The sequence below is a fragment of the Zootermopsis nevadensis genome, unplaced genomic scaffold (assembly GCF_977971745.1).
Source record: "Zootermopsis nevadensis isolate Lab colony 2312 unplaced genomic scaffold, Znev_1.0 Znev_ptg000021l, whole genome shotgun sequence".
Lineage (NCBI taxonomy): Eukaryota > Metazoa > Arthropoda > Insecta > Blattodea > Termopsidae > Zootermopsis > Zootermopsis nevadensis.
In genome coordinates, this window is record NW_028259153.1 from 12,296,081 (window position 1) to 12,316,771 (window position 20,691).

The 20,691-nt window shown below is 41.4% G+C and overlaps 1 protein-coding gene and 1 long non-coding RNA gene across 5 annotated transcripts in view; one reads left to right on the forward strand and one right to left on the reverse strand.

Moving 5' to 3' along the window:
* The window catches only part of LOC110841283 (irregular chiasm C-roughest protein-like), a 302,701-nt gene that overhangs the window by 274,646 nt on the left and 7,364 nt on the right, over positions 1–20,691 (forward strand). For all 3 annotated transcript variants that reach the window (XM_087352626.1, XM_022086681.2, XM_087352627.1), the window contains 2 exons: positions 9,907–10,387; positions 11,683–11,810. In XM_087352626.1, the coding sequence (XP_087208752.1) occupies positions 9,907–10,387; positions 11,683–11,810 (609 nt within the window). The remainder of the gene's footprint in view (positions 1–9,906; positions 10,388–11,682; positions 11,811–20,691) is intronic.
* LOC110841331 (uncharacterized) lies at positions 13,351–20,532 on the reverse strand. 2 transcript variants are annotated; one of them, XR_002547168.2, is made up of 3 exons: positions 20,345–20,532; positions 19,697–19,708; positions 13,351–14,035 (listed from the first exon to the last, which is right to left on the reverse strand). It is a non-coding gene; the product is annotated as an uncharacterized LOC110841331 (long non-coding RNA). The 2 variants fall into 2 exon arrangements; XR_015536141.1 differs by having other exon boundaries at positions 19,567–19,708.

A 20,691-nucleotide genomic window follows, 5' to 3' on the forward strand; every position in this document is an offset into this window, starting at 1 on the left:
AGACTGCCTCTCTAATTCCAAGAGTTAAGTACACATGGAAATCTCCAGCTACTTAATACGTTGCCATCATGGTGGTGGGGAATTTAATTTATATTACGAGCTTAAAATTGTCCCATACCACAGCAGTCGGCGAGTTGGCTCAGAGGTAAAGTGTCTCTCGTTTCAGGAATGCGCCCTTATCAGGCCCTAAAACCGGCTTCCCTAAAAGAGATTTATCGTTGTTTTTCTTGGTCTCTCAGGGAGAATATTGAAATGCTGATTAAAACGGAATACCCTGTTCTGTTTAATAAGAACTGTGATATTAATTAACAGTATCGTAAGCCTTACTGCCTTAGTTCATCTTATATAAAGAAATAAAAACTCTCTAGTTCGTGACAAAGGTTGATTCACTCTACCAATAATATGCTGGTTGTCCGTTATCTGCGTTGTGTTTGACAACGCGACGCTGCAGGAATTTTCTCACTCCCGTCTTCAAATTATTATGTTGACTTCCATTACTTTCAAGATTAATTGTAAAGCTTGTAATCGAACACAGGGCTTTTGAATACAAATCTAGTGTGTAAACTACTAGACTTAATATTCAAAATCAAAATTAAAAATATACTAATAAGTAATTTATCAGCATAAAACTGTGTCATAGCTCAGGAGGATATACGCAGACTTCTCACCGCAGAGACCGGACTTCAAATCTAGGTAGCTTAAAATGAGATTTTTTTTAACATGATGTGGTGCTGGAGTAGGTCTTTCTGCTACTTCGAACGTTTTATCTCTTTAATAATCATTACACCATTGCTCCGTACTCATCTATCAACCCCCCCCCCCCCCACGAGGTGTGCATTTATCTTATCATCGGTCTTAAACTATAGGCTTCATCTCTAACCCTGAATTTGGCAGGTCTCGGTACAAGGCGCGTTTTAGCACAAAACCAACCACCTGAAGGCAGAAGTACGCCAAGTCCCGAAACGTATTAAAAATCACACAATAAACAGTGCCTAGCATAATATTGGTATGTCTATTTTCAATGTAATATCCTAGCATTTGTATGGGCAGACTAAGGAGAATCACAAGAAATTTTAGTCAGTACAGTAGGTTATCCTGCCGGGATTCGAAGCGCGTACTTCTGGAATACAAATAACGACTGAAACACTAAGGAAAAAATAAGAACACTGTCTTCTGGGATGTTGCGTCTCGTAGTCTGGTAGAGATTTGCCGACGTTTCAGAGGTATTTGCGGCCTCCATCAGCAAGGCAATGTTACTTGTGGAACCTCTAAAATGTCGGTAAACTTCTACCAGACTACACGACACAACATCCCAGAAGATATTAATCGTCATACTCACCGCCTTGAAAACCTAAAATCTCTTCAAGTAAGAAACAGTTTCTTCATTCTTTGTCCTCTTCAGGATTTCACGTCGGAGTCCCGTCAGCGACACCCATGTCTTATCTTGTCTCGTTATCTTTTGCCAAAACCACCAAAGGTCCGAATTTCTTTGTTTCCTAGTTTCTGCAGTTTACACAAAACTCACGGTTTTACCGAAACTCTTCCAGAATCTATTCACGACATTCGTTTTTTACATTCTATGTCTCATACCCACGTTTTATATATCCACTGATCGACACGCCATTTTTACTTATTTTGTTCCTGCAGACCCTACTTTGGACACAGCACTACAGAACCACATCAACCTCGTCAATGCACTGTGCTCACACTGGCCCCTTTCAGCGTCAACTTCGTAAAATAAATGTACCTCATTTATCTGTTTGTACATTTCCACGGCAGTTTGTACTTTTCACTGTATAAACCCACAAGGAGACTAGTTTATTTGGCTTGTCAAGAGATAGCAGGAAAATTTACTCTTCCCATATTAGGCCTATGTAACACTAAACACGTTCAGAGCAGCGGTATCCGGTGTTCCTGGGCAAGAAATCCCATTCGTAGCATGGAAAGAGCTACATTTACTGATTAACACACTAAATTCGTTTTTCGTCCATAATTTTCGAAGTTTCGCAAACCTTATTCATATTCACAACATTAACTTTTTAATATACATTTGTTTTATCCTTAATCGTAGCAAGCAGTTTTATTACGTCGTTTATTCTGAAAATAATAGGATAATTGAATAATCTACACGGGGCGTATTTTATTACTATAGCAGCATTAGTCTAAAGAGCTAAAAAAAACACTACAAAGAAATTTCGATCTTCTGGGATTGAAGCCGGAACTCTCGAAAGTAATTTAACGTTTCGAGCACTGAAGTGAAGTCCTGGATGATAAGACATGAATGTTGTATCATGAATGTCAATGGCTCATGTGTGTCCACTTCTAGAGAACTCAGGTCACACATCAAGTCTCTCTGGAATTTATATCTCGCTCACTCACTCACTCACGTCTAGTAATGGGCCTGCAGTTTCGTTAACGCGTTTCCTTTCCGCCATAAATTGAAACAATACGTGTTTGGCTCGCATTAACGTGGTTGAGTTAGGCAAACTGAAATACGTGGGGATGTATAGCTTGTACATAAATGTATATACGTCATACTTCTACTGTGCCAAACTCGATTCCCACAATGCCGTTTCAAATTACGCACATCTATTTTCAAAGCCAGTTTGGCACTGTAGAAACACTTAACAGATAACCCTAACAATAGGCTGAAAATCTTCTACAGTCAGTCCGAAACATTATTTTTTTATACTGTATTACTTAAAGGCCTAAACTTTTTCTCTGAGGTCCATGGGACTGATGACTAATGATTAGGAACTGGCCAACAGCTGTCTGATTGATGTTGTTTGTAGGCATGTCTTATCAACTTCAACAACTGTGCATTCGGTCGTTAAGAAAGCTTTGAATCTTATAAAGGTGTGACAATATGTATCTGTTGCTGATTCTTCTAGAACCTAACCACAGAAGACTGTACATCACATTTCCTGCCGGATCCCCTATTTGTTATATTACTCGTGTTCTTGTCTTTGTTTACATAACGTTATATCAGCTACGGAGGTTAAAATACAGCATCATACGAAATGACTGACGGCTGTGAACAATGAGATGATATCAATATGGATGGAAATAATCATGGGCAGCTACTGAAAAAGAACATGAGAACCTCAGTCGGGATTTGAACAGAGAACTTGTGCAACACGAAGCAAGATTTATATCCAACAGCACCACCTCAATATTCCGTCTGACACACGGCTAATCCACGGCTGTCTATGGTTTGCCTCGACGCCTGTAATACGTACGTACAGCTAGCCATTTTGTTTCTGGGCCTCGCTTTCAAATGGCCTCTAGGCTAAGAGTGGGTTCCAATCAAGTACAGCCGTCTGAGCACAGAGCACAAAGCAAAGCGGTCCATTTCTCTCGTTTACACAAACTGATAACGCAACTGGCAAGTCCTTTGGTTACCATTCGATCTCAGAAACATCGACACAGCGCCATACCAACTCCAGCATCTTGATATCTGTTTAACTTTCGCGATGTTATTTGTAATTTCACTAGTTCAACAGACCGGCTAGTGACATCCCTACAGTATTTCTCAGTCACTTCAAAAAATCGAGAGGTAAGTGGCAAGGAAGGAAGGAAGCAAATTAAAAAGGTGAAAGAAAGAACATTAAAAGCAGCAAAAGGGGAAGCAAGAGAGATTGAAAGAAAGGTACACGGATAAAAATGAAGAAAGGAATAAATGGAGAAGGTCGAAAGACAGGAAGTCAAAAATAAGTTACGGAATAAATCAATAAATAAATGGAGGAACGAACGAACAAAAAAGAAGACGCACATTCATCGGTTTTGAGGTTCTCACAGCGGTGAGAATAACCATGTGGTTCTTCTGGATTGTGACGCTGTGTACACTCGTAGGTAGATACTAACGCTTCGGAGGAACATGCTGTCTCCACCTTCGGGCCTAGGGTACTCGTGTTAATTACGAAGTTCGTCCTTACGTAAAATCGTACATTAGTCATTTAATTCGCCGTCCGTATGACCATGATTTTCGTACTAACACAATACAGTAGTTGACTACGTGTTTAATGTAATCTCTCTACTGTAGGCCGTGACTATTTCAGCGTCCTTCAGCCAAGCCGGAAACAGAAGTCGAATTTATTCCACTAAATTCGTTATAATGAATCCATAAGAGCACTTGACTCATGCAACAGTTTTGTACAAGTAACACTAGTGGCAGAAACGAAAATGTACCACCGCTAACACAGAAGTCCGCCATTAGGCACCACCATCCTGAGTCAATTCCATCACCCACCCAACCATCCCCGCAATACGTCTCCTCTTCCTTCAGTCTCCTTATCGGTTGAAATGTGGACTTTTTCAAAAGGTTTCCCTACCAAAACTTTGTGTGCGTCCTTCGTTTTTCCCAGTCTTGCCACAAGCACAAACCATCTAAGCCTCCAATACTCTGCTGTTGTAACAACGCTACGTTACCTGTACAGATTACGGAGGTCCGCTTTATGTAATATCTTACATTATATATTTACTTCGTCCGTCTTGTGATCAAATATCTTCATTCACTTTGTTCTCATATCCTTGTAATTTATATTCCTTCGAAGTAAAATACCATGTTGCACACCCATACAAAGAAACTAATGTTCTGTATAATTGTCTTGTTCTTCAGCGTCGCATATTCTACCTGTCCGGCCTGCTCCTATGTCTTCCTCATTTGCTTCGTCGCACGGCTTACTTATCGCCCCGATGATGGTGGCAGTAAGCAGCTCCGTAACGTCGGTCAATTTCTGCGAGAATACAGGGTCATCATCATACTCGCCGTCGTAACAATGTTAAATCTCACTCAGATACTGAAACATTCTGATACGCCTTATCACACGATTATAACTCGGAAATGGCGGGGGGGGGGGGGGGCAGTGTGTTCATATTGGGTTCGATGTGGTTATAACCACAATCACAATTGTCAGGTTTGATGTGGGGAAATACGTCAACTAACTAATAAGGATAGAATAGCCGGTGTTTGCCTGACTGCCTTCAAGCGAATAAATGTTGGGATAGGACGTTCAAACAGAACGCTCTTGCTAGCGACATGATCTCTGTTCACAAGTCGTTACAGATAACCAACTAGGAAACTGGAGGATGCATTCGCTTCGAAGAACAGATTTCCGGACCAACTGTAATAATTTTATCCCGCTTTTGTCATTACTTAGTTACTTTCTTATCAAACTGGCAATACTGCTGTGCAGTGAACGTAATTCCTGCTTTGTATTCGGGATATACGATTTGAATCATAGACGAAGAAAAGTTTTCCTGACACCTCACGTTGATACCCTTGCCCTTTCATACGAGTATCGTGATAGTTCATTCAAATAGGCCACGACCGCTCCCTTCTGACCCATCACACCGTGAAGTTTTTGAAAACATATTAATTTATATTTATTAAATTGACTGCATTTATTTCTCTGGAACCCTATAGCTCATCCGAAAGTAAAACTTGGTCAAGGGTTGAATACCCACGCGGGCCCAGTTGAATTTTGTTGGACCGTAGTTTGCGCACGCCTGTTCTAGAGACAGCAAAGATGTCGCATCAGACCAGGTTGCTAATCAGAATTCTTTAAACGTTTCACTCGCCACATTCTGTATGCTGGGTTGTAAGGGATAAGCAATGCGGCGATCTCGCGGGACCCCAATTACTGATCAAATTAATTCCTACTTGTCTCTGCCAATTCTCGTCGTGTGCATGACAGGGTACTTAGGTGCGCTTATAAAATCACAACCACTTAACAAGACAAGCAGGCTCTCACGCAAGAGGTGAGAGAATGGGAAATTTTCTGATGAGCTTAGCTCATTTGTTTTACAGAAGTGAATTTTCTGTGCATGCAGGTTGTTAAAAGGGTCGAGTTCTACTAATTGGAATTCGAAGTAAGTCAGTATATTGAAGGACTATTGGTTGGGCTCGATTTCCGACGTGAACAAATATTCCTCTGACGACGGCTGTCTTCAGAGATGTCGCGCCGTGTAGCCGCGCGCGGCTTACTCATCGCCCAGATGATGGAAGCAGCAAACATCTCTGAAACGTCGGTAAACTACTACCAGACTACACGGCGCAACGTCCCAGAAGACATGTCATATTCATACTCGCCGCGGTGGGAACCTGAAATCTCAGTAGATATTTTTCCCTTCGCCACCACGTCGAGACCGAGCTTGGGGTCCACCTAGACTCCTGTTCTGTGGGTACCTAGGAAGGGTCACATAATAACGAAGTGCTATTTTTGACCTGAAAGAAGTCTCGAATAATGGTTACAATTTTTATAAGATACATATGTTATTATTTCTTTATACTATAAATGCATGTAACTGTCTGATAGAAATCATTGCATCGCCTTTCGCTATCGCCCTACCATCTACCTGTTGTGCCCTCGATTTACGACGCACTTGTAATAACATAGAGAGCAGACAGACGATATGCGTAAACGAGACTTTTAATGCCACCCAAGGGCACATTTGACCATTCAGGTTTACGATAAATGCGATCCTTTTCTGCCATATTTTAACGTCACAAAGCTTTACTGTTGTGTTTATAGTGGGCGGCATTGATTGTACGTTGGCGGTTCTGTAGGTCTATTTGTTCCGATTTTGTCTGCAACCGCGGTCCCTGTCTTCTTCAAACAAAATGTGGAGGTAAATGTCTCTGTGCTAAGCACCACGCAGTTAAAAAGTTGTCAGTGGAACCACGGTTCCGGAGAATTTGACGTAAATACGTCTATACGGAAAGGAAGTTTATATATTGGCTTTATTCTAAATATGTCCTTTATACATGCTTTACAATTGAGATAAGTTTGATTAAGATATTGCTTATTTAACTTGAATTAGTTACGCTTAAGATGGGTCTGTGGTAGCTGAGAGTAATGTAAAGTAATGTAATGTAATGTTTTATAGGTAACAACAATCCCGAGTAAACAGATGACGTTTCCTAGGTAACAAAAATGCCGAGTAAATAGACGTTTCTTAGGTAACCATTATTGTCGATTTGTTGATAAGCAGATAGCGTTTCCTAGGTAACCATTGTTGTTTATTTGTTGATAAACAGATGACGTTTCCTAGGTAACCATCTTACACATTTTCCTTTCACTTTTTGTCACACTTTTTCGACATACTTTTTTGCGGAATGACACTGACCCTAAAATATAGACGTATTTACGTCAAAAAACTAGGAGGAATGGAGGAACAACCTCGCGTATCCTCGTGTATTCCCACCGAACGTCACGACTGTTTCGTGTTCGGGAGATCCCAGGTTCAAACATCGTCCCGAATTTCGGCTATAATCACTGATATCCTTCGTTTTTGCCCTCAGTTCTTCCACTAAAATGCTATGATAGTGTATTAAATTATGTCACAACCGCTTCCTTCCATATCCTTTCTAATTCATTATTCATTAATATCCTATCATGCGACGTTACACAGTCAGAGCTATATCGACCAAACAAAATCAGAAAATTCAGCACATCATATTAAATGTAAATACTATTTTCAATATTTACTGACTACAGGTGTATGGAGCAGAGACCTCAGAACCTAGTAGTCGCTTGGCCAGACAAGGAATATCCCAAATTTTACGAAACTAGACGTCTCATTGGTGCATTCACAAGATCCGCGACTGGGCCATATCCTGGAGTAGAAGAATCCACTAACAATCCTGAAAGCCTGTTTCGTTTAGATCCATCACATCCTAGGTCTCCCTTAGTGGTCTCTTCCCTTCAGGTTTCCCGACTAAAAATTGTGTATCATTTCTCTCCCCTATGTGTTCTCTATTTCCCGTCCATCTCACCTCTCTGATATTATAACCCTCATAATATCTGGAGTAGTGTACAAGTTAAGAAACTTCTCAATGCAATTTCCTCTAATATCATACGCATTACAAACTTAAAATTTGCTTCACCAGTAACATAAATTTGGCAGCTGTAATAGAAGTTTCACCTTGTAAAGTTGGCCCACAGATATATTTCTTCAGGTTAGCGATTAACTTTCTGTGCTAAAAAAAATTGAACCAGTAATTTTTTCCCCTTTCGTGGAAAGTCTTGAATGCTAGTTTTATAACAGTCGAAAAATTTCACCGAGTTTACCCACGTGTTCACCCAGTGCTCAGAACAGAGTCCCTACTGTTATAACTTCGGACTTGCCTCGCTGTTTATTGCCTGTTTCATTAATTTTCAGTAAACGCGTGGGTGTACAGCCCGCTCCGAGTACTCTTGAAATGCTGATCGTTTGTGTCTGCGCATGAAAACATTCCCTCTTGTCATGAACACTTTTAGGATTTCATTTGTGGGCAGAGAATGGAAACCAATGAACATAAAAGAAATTCGAGAGATGTGCATATATCGACAGAACTGTCAGCATCAATTCGTCTTCGCTTTGCAAACCATTGGGTATTGTGAAAGGTCCATTTCCTTACCAGTCTGCGTACCTCAATTGTTTTCAGGTACAACGAAACGAAATGCTTCAAGTATATAAGCAAAGAGAATTCTAGAACGCATTGTTTTAGGAGCGTTTAATTGAAGAAGTCTTAAGCCTGTGTTATGCCAATTTATTTCCATTTTAATCACATTTTTAAAGTCGCAATTTGCAATTTAGAGCAAGACTCCTATTTTGCAGCCAAGGCAAGGAAAAAAGACGCAATAAAGAACCGTGTCTCCTTGAACTCTAAGGAAACTGATGGAGGTAGCTTTCCGTTTCCTTTACTGGGTTTGGAAACCGAGGAAAAAAAGAGTGGCATTCACGTATAGAAACACATCTCGCTCTTTATAAATTAAATTGCGTCATTCTCTTTATTGCAAATCCATGCTTAAAACCTTATATGATAGTTGGCATACAGTGCGCTTGTATTTCTGATGAACTAATACAATTAATGTAAAGCGTGAAGCAAACAGGCGCTATAACGTGTGAATACTGATTCTGATTATCTCTGGCGAAATAATAATCCGTCATTATACCACTGATATGTTCATGTCCGTCTGATTATAAATACAAATACGAAAGTTCTGTTGCCACTCTGAAATTGAAACTGCTAGTAAGAAGTTCCTTGGCGCTTAACTAAGCGCCGTGATACGGAGACGTATAAGGAAGTGCAAGTATAGCTCCACGCATTCGTAACCTCGGCATTAGATGAGGATGAGTTAGCTTCACTCCCCGGCCATTTTGACCCCAAAGTAAGAACTCGTGTGCCCATCGAATATGACGCTGGGTGGGCCCAGAACCGATCTGTACGCGGTGGAAAAGAGAAGAAACGTTTCCTGCCAGGAATCGAACCCCGATTGTCCAGCCCGTAGCCAAGTCGGTATACTAAGTAAGGTATCCCCGCTCATGATGATATTGCCGAAGAGGTTGCGAAGGTGGTAACGTTTTTAACAGAGGTTATAAGAGAAAGGCGGAGGAAATTGTATATAATGACACGTACAGAATTTGACAGAAACAACTGTTATTAGGATGATTAAATGAAGGGGGTGAGATGAGTACGACATGTAGCGTGCATGAGATGCAAGTTATGAGAAATTCATAGAGAACTTTAATTATAAAACCTGAAGGTAAGAGAACACTTGTAAGACCTAGGCGTAGGTTGGTGGATAATAATATGGGCCTTAAATAAATGGGAAAGGAGCGTGTGGACTGAACTCTTCTGGCTTTGGATAGGAATCAGCGGTGGGCTCTTTTGAGCACGGTGGTAGACCTTCGGGTTTCATAAAAAGTGGATAATTATTTGCATGCTGAAGGACTGTGCCCATGGAGTTCGTGTAGCCAGCGTAACTGAAAGTCTTAATGTATTTACAAGCCTAGACAAGTAGCATTCCTTGTAATCGAAGTTTTGAAGGTTTACGACGATGGCGCAATAATATCAAAAGAGGTGCATTTTCTAGTCACAGACTTGCAGTGATATGAAACGAACTTGTTCCTCTGATGCAGATCACATGGATAGACGGACTGGGCAACGTATTGGGTGACGGTCTGGAATACATCGTAGAGGCTCTCCCTGACGGAAGGCGCTTCACGGCCAAGTCCATCCTGAAGCTGACGCCCAAGAAGGAACACCACAACACCTCGTTCACCTGCCAGGCACAGAATACGGCGGATCGCACGTACCGCAGCGCCCGACTGAGGCTCGAAGTCAAATACGCGCCAAAAGTAACTTTGAGCATAGTCAGCGGGTTGGGGCCCTCAGGACGATTGACGGAAGGCGCCGAGGTGCGTCTCTCGTGCAAAGCCGATGCCAACCCACTGGACCTTACGTATCGATGGTACATCAACGACGAACTGGTGCCAGGAGACTACACGACGGAGCTTGTGATCCCTAATATCACGAGGAAGTACCACGACGCGATCGTGAAGTGTGAGGTGCACAATCCGGTGGGCAAGAGCGAGGAGTCCGAAACGCTGGACATCAGCTGTAAGTGACATTTCTGTACATATTTTATCAACGCTATTCAGAACGCATCGTTAAAAAGCTAGGAACCAAACTAACGAACCCTTTGTGATATTTGAGGTTTTTGCAACGTTGGAAATGTGAATTGTGGTCTTCTAGGTTGTAACGCCATGTGATTATCAGAGTTTGGGGAGGGGGGACCTATCGCCAACATCTTTACAGTAAAACTACTCTGATTATAATACTGCACGAATGTTTCCATGTTGGGCCGATAATATGAGAATGTGCCCCGACTTGTCGCACTCCCAATATGAGGAATTTACAATGCAGGCATCCTCGGCTATTTATCATTTTCTTTGTCTGTTTTTCACATGTCTCTCCAGTATTACGAGGGAGAATAACTCTGTAAGATCTGAGGTTTTCACAGCGGTGAGTATGAAGATTTCCGTCTTCTGGGTTGTTGCGCTGTGTAGTCTGGTCGATGTTTACCATCGCCCTGATGACGGAGGCAGTATGACCTCTGAAACGTTGGTAAACATCGACCAGACTACACAGCGCAACAAGGCAGAAGACAGAAGTCTTCGAGAATAACTCTGCTTCGCTAAATAATACGCTGATGAAGATAAAAGACACCAGACTTTTTCTTCCATCGGTCCTTAATGACATACGTCCAATAACTTGGGCTCTTCTCGTCTCCGTGACTCCTGTCCTGTTGTTCTCTTGGAGATCGAGTTTTCCGTGGGTGGATTACCAATCTGGTACAAGCTCCTAATCTGGAACACCACCAGACTCAAGAGCCCCTTTAGTAGACGTTTCGCATCATGGCTACCATGGTGGTTTAGGGCCCACCAAGTTATCGCCCTCGGGGGAAATATAATGTTCTTGTCTTCCACGACTGGAACGAGAGGTTGGATGTTCGGTGACATGAGTGTTCTTAATGATAAAGCTGCAGTCAGACTGAGCGAGAAATCAGTATATTTACACATAGTTAGAGCGGTAAGTCGGAACCAATTTAACTTCTGTGACTGACTTAATATTAAAATACGATATAGAACATGAAGTTGAGTTAAAGTTTTGTGTATTTTAGTCTTTCGTGTGTCGGTATGAAACTTGAAGGCAGCTTTGATCTCCCGATCACTGCTTCATGTTCCACCTATTTCTGTGTTCGTATAATGCCTTTGTAAATACACCCGCCCACATCAGTGCGCAGCCCACTACTGTCCTGTTAACTTAATTAGAACAAAACGTCATTACAGACCTGCCTACTACAGCGCCTTGCACAAACCATGAATATGTATGATTGTTTCCTGTCTGTGCAGATGGTCCAAGATTTCGCACTCGACCTCGAAGTATCCAGGCTGATCTGGGCACGACCATCACGTTAACATGTGACGTGGATGGAAATCCACCTGCGGATATCGAGTGGATCCACGACGACACAGCCAAGGTAAGGGACGTCGCACTATATGCTACGTGACCAGCGATCGCTGTTCCTGTGGTCTTATACGTTTCAGGAATGAGCCGAAACGTCTGCAAATTTGTTTCTGTCACGTTTCAGTAATAAGTCTATTTAAATTCAGGTTCGTGGAATGAAAATTCCCTGATTTTTATGGAACGCGAAGGTTCATTATGCCCACCATGTACACAAGAGTACGCCACTGGCCCCTATCCTTAGCCAGACGAATCCAATCCACACTCTCATAGATGTTAATATATTTAAAAACGATGTTTCCATACACATCAAGTGATCTCTTCCGTCACGGTTTTCCTGAAAATTTTGTATGCATTTCTCGTCATTTCATCTATTTCATATTCCTTGATTTGATGGGGCTGTACAAATTAAGCTCCTCGTTAAGCGTATACGTTAGGATCAGGTAGCCGACAGCACAGACGCGTCTCACATAGGTCGCGTTCCGTGCTGCAATGACGCACAGATGATAAAATCCCTTTCCATGAACTTCTTCCTCGACAATCTACTTTAATACACGCACCTTCCATTTCTAATAACTGATTTAACATACGTCATTATTTCACAACATAATTCTCAGAAATCGGATCAGTTACTTCTTCCGTTGTGCGTCTCTTACAGCGACTGAGCGGCTGGGGAATGCCAACCCACGTTCTATTCGCAGATACTGATATCGCGCCACACACCAGTCCGCTGGGAGTGGGCGGGCATGAACGACTACGCTGTACTCTTTCACAAAACATGCGGTCAACCCCCACATGCACTATTCCGCACTAAACTGTACAAGCAGGTTATCATGGTAGCCAAATGAGGGTCGGAATAGAAGAAGGTTTGTGTACGAGTCTGGTTGGAATTATTTGCGACATTCCCTTCGGCCATTTTCTAGTTGTGGCAAGCAGTAGCACGTCGGCAATTTCTCCACCAGAACAAGCAGGTTTAACAAAGTAATTCACATAAAGTATGGAGAGCCGAGGTCATTAATAACAAGCACGAAAAGTGTAGTCCGTATCGGAATACACTTACATAATATTCTAATGCATTTTTGTAACGTGTACTTAGATGTAACAAATCCGCTTTTTCTTTCGATAGTTCTCACTTTGGCCACCAGATCGCAACACCTCACGGTTTTCCTCATCCGTCATCTAATTTTTACCGTTCATAGAAAATTCAAAAGTATGATTTTGATGAGGTCGTTCATAAAAGCACAACCACCACATCAAATTTCCAGTGGTTCTCGAGTTGAATCGGCTGGACAGACAATACCGAAAATAAAATAAAAGGGGTCCCGAACAGAATTCATAATTCGGGTTGTTCTGTTATACACATTTCCAGTCCGAAAAATCCTGTATTATTGATGTTATATTTGAACAGTATACGTGTATACCAATTAAACAAAACAATAGAACAAAATTTACTTTTTCAGTCAGCGTGCTTGCCCGTGAGATGGTCGTACGTTCGTCTTCCGCTTTGGGCAATGTATTCACTGCTTGCGACCGTAAATATGTTATTGATACAGATTGTTACTATTTTAATGTTTATAACATATCTCCATTCAAAATTTATACTCCTAGCCCCAATAAATCACTAGTTGATGTTGAAGAAATTCGATGTACAAGAATATTTTCGCAGGGCGCCATGTTGTTGTTTTATAAGCTTCAAAAAAGTTACTTAATTTTCCGAAGATATTTTCTTCTTCATTATTTCATAACCCTATAATACGTGTAACTTCCTGCTCACAAATTCGCACAGTCGCCATATTGGTATTATTTATGATCATAAATTAACAAATACTTTGGTGGGTCGTCTCTTAAATAAGCTACAAATAAGAAAATAATTGATTAATTAACTCTGATTTTTCAAGCATTAAGTCGTTTCTGCAATGTAATCCATTCGACTTAACTCGTATTAAGCACACGGAAGTAATAATAATGTGAACTAATGTCTTCATTCCTTAAAAATCTGTACTTTTTAGACAGTGTAAGGTAAAAGAAGATATTGATAAATACGTCCTGATATTCGATCCTCAGGCTTGTAATCAGACGCGTCATGCGCTGAGCTCTACCTGTTAAGATAACAGAACTTTGAAAACTTACTTTGGCTGGCACCTTGTGTAGTCTGGAGGTCCCTGGAGTCGGTTTGACGTAGCAGCTCTTCAATAAGATTCCAGACGCTGGTATGTATTTCGCTGGCGGTTGGTGTGTACCCTAAATACGGCACGGAACGTAAAAAAGTGATATTAGATTAAATTTGTATTATTAAGCTATCTTTGCAGTGTATAAAATGAACTAATAATAATAATATCTGTCCACCGTATTTTCATACCGGAAACTACTTGGCGAAGTTGGATGAAGTTTAATGCAGGGGATCTGTCTGTCGCCAAAAAAATTCTGATTCTGAAAGTTTCAATGAAAACAACGTCATACAAGCTAAAATCCAGTTTAATTTATTTTGTCAAAGCGGATTGTACAAAATATTGGCACGCAATATGAACTATAGATAGCATTGCGATATTTTATTTTTATTTGTTGTATAGACGTACGTATCTTTCGTTCATATGTGTATATATATCGAATATTTCTAGGATGATCATGTAGCTTCCATTTTTGGAGAATTTTGGAATTTTAAGCGTATCTTCAATTTGTTCGTAACATATATTGAGCATAGCTTCTGAAGGAAAATTTATTCCATGGAGTTGTTTTTTTTATCATATTTAGTTTCATATTATAGGTAAATAAAATTAAGTATAGACCTCATTAATTCCTTTCAAACTCATTTAATTAAACATAATGGACTTCTGAGTGATGTAACACGGCTTGTCTCACGCAGAATGCAGTAATAAATCGCGTTATTGAGGCGTGATACACGTGGAAGATAATTGACGAACATTTTTCATGAAGAGGTTAAACTGTTACGGAGCTAAAAGGAATATATAACACTGAGCTGGTTACGTGAGAAGACTGAAGAATCACACAGCTACGTGTGATATATGTCGCAGACTGAAGAATTCCTATTTGTACAAGAAGATCACGTTTATAAGGTGACAAAACTGCCTCCGTTGAACGAAATTCAACACAGTGCGAAAGCAATGGCATAAAAAACAGAGCAATCGATATGTAAATTGATATAATTTAATATTTGGATAAGACACTTCGTGAAGTGAACTCTAACGCTCGAAAGAGCAGTTTGTACTCAATTATTTCAGCCATCGCTCTGGAATAACGGTTTAAATTTTAATAAGAATCTATGGGGAGGGGGAATGCTGTATAAAAGTTCACTTTCCACTTTTTTTTACCTCGTTTATACAACAAAAATCCATTATTCTACAAAAAAATGGCATATTACAGGAATACTATATATGATACAGACCAGCGTACACAAATACCTGATATCATAATCATGAAAAATTCAGCTCCGGAGAGTAAATAAACGCCAACTCCAGGGACCAAAGCCCTTTTTTAGAAAAAAAAAACAAAAGCCCAAGTTAAGAAAGTCCTCGTATCGCCCTTCGTGAAACCTGAGGGTTCAAGGTTCATTCACAAAGTTACCCTGAGCCAGATGAATCCAGTGCACGTCCTGACATCCGTTTTCTGTGATATCCACATAAATATTGTCCTCCCATATACTCCCAGCTCTCCCAAATGGTCTTTAGGTTTTTCGACCAAAACTTCCAACTCATTTCTCATAATCCCGTTCGAGCTACATCTAACACCCTAATTATGCCGTGTGAAAAGTTTTGATTAGGAAGTCAAATTTTACGTTTGGCGCATGAGCACGTACAGTAGGAGCTTCGCGTAGAATATTAATTTGTACAGAGTTGGTCAACCAAGGCCACTTATTGGAGATGATCAAAGTTAGAATGTGACGTCACGGCTCATACATTCAACCTTCTTCACAGTCCGCCCATTTGCTTCCTCTCTCGTCGGTCCTCAGTCACTCCCTTAGAGTGACATAAAGTTTTACATCCGTATAAAACAAGACGTGAAATTACAGGGTTTTATTTAAATACTTGGATTCTAGATAGGAGACAGAAAGATAAAAATATTTTGAGCTGGTAAATAATACGGACTTTCTGTGTTCTTTGATAACGAGCATGACGCTCGTGGTAGGTGACGATGAATTATTTATTCATCAAGGATGGATTTAGAGTCGAGTCATGGACGTCCAGAGCCTAGCTTACGACAGGCTGTGATTTGTATTGGATATCACGGGTCGAGAAAAACTGAAAGAAAGGCCATTACATTGACAATTCAAGGTTTCAAGCCTGTAAAACGAAGCTTACTGGAATTTATGATTATGCGTGCCACTGACTACGCGATTGTTTCTCTTTTGACGTCCTTTTCCTTTTAAGAATACTGCAAAATATATGAAGATAAAAAAATTCATGATCCCCAGGGGCAGACGTCACACGTGACACCAAAGCTTCACAATAGTTATCAGTGAAGGAAAAGGTAAAGTCGAGACTCGTGTTTATCAAGCAGAACGCCATGAAGACGTCTAGGGGAATAGGGGAGTTAAGAGCTACACTTTTCGTAAGCTGGGGTCTAGATGGAGTTGAATGGTCAGCTTCACACCACGGCCGCCTTATCCCCTGGATGAACCCCCAATATCCATTGGATATGAGGTTGGGTGGCCCCAGAATCGGTCTGGATGCGGTAGCTACAACACGAAAGTCTGTTGCTCCTGGTGGGAATTAAACATAGCGAAAGGGGGTCTAGCAACTACACATTAGGGCTGAAATCCATGGCGTTTCGCGTACCAGGTTCGCCATCACGGGTATTGTTACGTCTTGTAATAACAACACTTCAACAGGTATTAAAACGACGTATAGCACTGACCGACGAATATGATACGGACCACGCGCCCGAAAGACGTTCACGCCCCGCGGCCACTGCCGATACGACACAGCACAAGAAAACAACGTCGAAACATGCGACAGACGGCATCACCAGGTTCGGTTCGGGATGAAACGTGCGGCATGCCCTCCATATTATGCGTTCACTTCATGCACTTGTGCAAAAAAAAAAAAAAATGCATAAATAGTAGCCCACTGTTAGTTACTAAGTTGCTATAGCAATTTGCATATTTTCAAAAACATTCAAATAAACATAACAGTGATTTAGAAAAATGAGCATTATTTAACGATGCTCTATCATCTGCTAATCACGGACCGCTCATAATAATATACGATGTAATGAAATGTGGGACAGAGGACGTGTTTGTTATCCACGGAGACGAAGAATTAACTAACTACATGAAGAGAAGCCGAAAGTCACTCAGCTACACAAATCCCCACCCCCTCCTCCTTTTATGGAATCCAAAAGTGCATTACCGTGTTAACAGGAGCCGCCACTGGTCCCTATGCTAAACCATATCAATCCAGTTCACACCCTCAGACTAATTTAATATTAGGGTATCTTCATAACGCCTAGGTCTCCCAGGTGGTTTATTCTCGTTAGCTTTTCGTACCAAACGTTGATGGCATTGCCACGTGGGAAAGCACTAGCTTAGAACTCTCAAATTTCGTGTGATTATAGGCCAAAAAATATACAACTTTTATTGAAGAAAACTTGTATAACGTAAAATAACATGACCAGTCTCGTATATTTTGCCTTTAGCTTATGGCTTGAGAGCGCCATAGGGGCTAGTCATATGAAACTTGTGTGAAAGTAGTTCATAAGGATGCCTGAACATGACATCGAAACATTTCTATACGTAGACCTGCCAATAACAAATATGGCGACAGTGCAAAACAAATTGTATCTAAGGAGCCATAATTTCAGGATCAATTCTGAACCTCAACAGGCAATAAGATCTAGGCATGCAAAACTGAAGATGTTCAATATGAAAGCACCTAAAATGTGCTATTTTGTATCACTGCGCTGTGCCAGTAAGCTTGCACCCCTGCTAATACCTGACTTTACAGTGAACTGCCACGAATAAAAAGAGTCGAAGCTGACAACGCTCCAACAATTTTCCCACTGCAAAGCCTCTGATAAAAACATATACCAGTGAAGCAGGAAAATGGACTTTCGCTCTTCTGGAACCGAATTTAGCCTAGGGCATGAACATTCTCGCATCTGTGTTGCTGCACACACGTGGCATGCCCAGAGTGCCGTACTAAACATATTACCTGTAGGTGGTATGATTCAAACACGGGCTGTCTGCACAGTGCAGCATAGGAAGGCTGTGCTGTATCAAGTACACAGGCAATTTGGCCACTAGAAGATGAATTGGTTTGTGATTTATTTAACGATGTTGTCAGTATAAAAGGATAGGATTATCAATGGATAATGAATTGGGGGCGATATGAAAGGAAGTGGCCGCGGCCTAATTTAAGGAACTTACTACGTGGATCTACAGGCCTTGAAGTACCTTGGCCTCCTCACATTTGAGAGGTTTCTTAATCCTTGGAAGAGTGATAAGCCCGTCACAAGGTCCATGCCTGTACAGGACAGTACATCACAAAAAGGCGAGGACAATCATCCATGCCTTGCATGGAGTTCGAATCCACTTCAGTATCCGAGCGACAGAGGCCCACCCGCAGGCCACGCGGCCACCGTAGCCGGAAATGTTTAGGTACTATCAGTGCATTTTCCTGGAAAGACTGAGGAAAACAACGAAAAAACTCAGTCAGGTATCCCGGTTCGAGATTTGAACCGGGGTTAGGCTTCCGACAGCGCCAAGAATTGTTGTAAGATGGCTATCTTCTGGGTTGTAGCGCCGTGTAGTCTGGTACAAACATTTCAAAGGTCGTTGCTGCCAACATCATCATCATCATGATCATGACGATGGTGGCGCTACAACCCAGAAGACAGTCATCTTCGTGCTCACCGCTGTGAGAACCTCAAATCCTACTAAGAATTGTTCTCCTCGTTCCACATCGATGTTTCCGGGGCCCATTCAACCTTTTCCCCAGGAAGAAATCAGCGTAAAACAGACCGGTCCCGCCATCTGGTGTCGAGATTAAGAATGCGTTGAGTTTTACAGTCACGTCACCATACATCTTTAAGACGAGGTGGTAGGCACAGAGGCAGCTCTTGACATGTATCTCAACAATCTCTGCCAGAGGATCGATTGTACAAAAAAATCTGTTATACCAACAAGCTCTCCCCACACCCTGCATATTTTCGTTGAACTACGGACGGCCTCAGAGTGCCACTCCACACCCCTTTCTTCCAACCAGACCCACCGTGCATAACAATCCATCATTCTCCGCCATGCATCTTCAACAGCTGACACAATGTCATTAAATAACCAAAGAAGCTTTCATCTCGTTGTTATATGAAATGTAACCCCATTTTAACAACGCGTTTTGGTCGGAGTTGCTAAAGATCTCAAACATATTAACATACGGGTATATTAATTTAAATTAAATTATTCATTTTGTAGCTTAATGACTTTCAGTAGCCCAGACTATATAGGATGGAATTATAAGATGATTAATGAATTGGAAAGGATGTGGAACGATACGGTCGTGGCCTAATTTAAGGTGCTATCCAGGCATTTTCCTGGAGGAACTGAGGCAAACCATGAAATACCTCGGTCACGATAGCTGGTCTCTGTGCCGAGATTTGAACCCGGGATCTCCCGAATACGAAAAGCAGTGCAAACCACTCGACAGAGACGTTCGATTTTTCAGTACACATTTAATGACGTCACGAGGCTGAGGTTTAATCTCACTCGCTGATCCACATGCATGACTTCAGTTTAAGATAATCTAAGTTATTAAGCATACCTGAAACTTCCATGCAGAAAAGGCAAAGGCGAAGGCGACTGAATTGCGAAAGCATAAGTGGAAGTTCCTAGAGTCGAACACAGTTCCTCACATTTCACGTTTTAATGTATATCCGTATATATTAACTTACAGTTCTCACGTGCTGAAATCGAAACAAAGAAAGAATATTATAGGACTTGTGAACTCGCCATGACCTGCATAAACTACAAAAGTCATAAAAAAATACCAAAATTTCCAACAACCCCGGCTCTAAGGCAGAGATAATAAGTAACCTCTGGTCTTAATACCTTGGTCGTACGTTAAGGTGCATGTAGTGCTGAAGGCTGTCTTCTGGATTGTTGTGCAATATAGTCTGGTAGCAGTACACCAACGTTTCAGAGGTTCTTGCTGCCTCCATCATCAGGGCAATCGCCCTCTGAGACGTCGGTATACTTCTGCCAGATTACACGGCACATCCCAGAAGACTGTCCTCTTCATACACGCCGCCGCGAGAACCTGAAATCTCACTACATGATAACATTGGCCACAACTGTACTTTTCTTTATGTAAAGTCGGTTAGAATGCATGACCGAGTTACAGCTGCGTTTATAAATACGTACGTACATTTAAAAACCATTGAGTTTTATGTACATCGTGTCCCATTAAATCTCTACTTCAGATAGCAATGTAAATTCACATTCATGAAATCCACAGGTTAACGTTTCTGTAAACACCAAATCCCCTCTCATTTTACCTCCCTCCATTCCACGACCCACTCTTCCATTATATGTGAGAGTACCTGTGACATACGCCTCCTGCCCCAGCAGAACCAGTGTTTGGTCACCCCCTCCCACCGACCAGCATCGGAGATGAATTTCAGTTGACCCCGTAAATGGAAACAGTGAACGAGTTCCTGGAAGTAACAAGAAATTATGATGATCGATTAAAAAAGCATTTCTGGGCACGCTAACTGCAGACTCTTGAATAACTAAGGGAATAGCACTGCAGCACGCATAAGAGAGATGAGAAATACATTCAGAAGTTTAGTCGGAAAACCTGCAAGGAAAAGACTTCTGAAGAGACCACGGCGCAGATGGGAGGATACTATTAAAATGAATCTTAAAGAAATAGGAAGCGAGGGTTCAG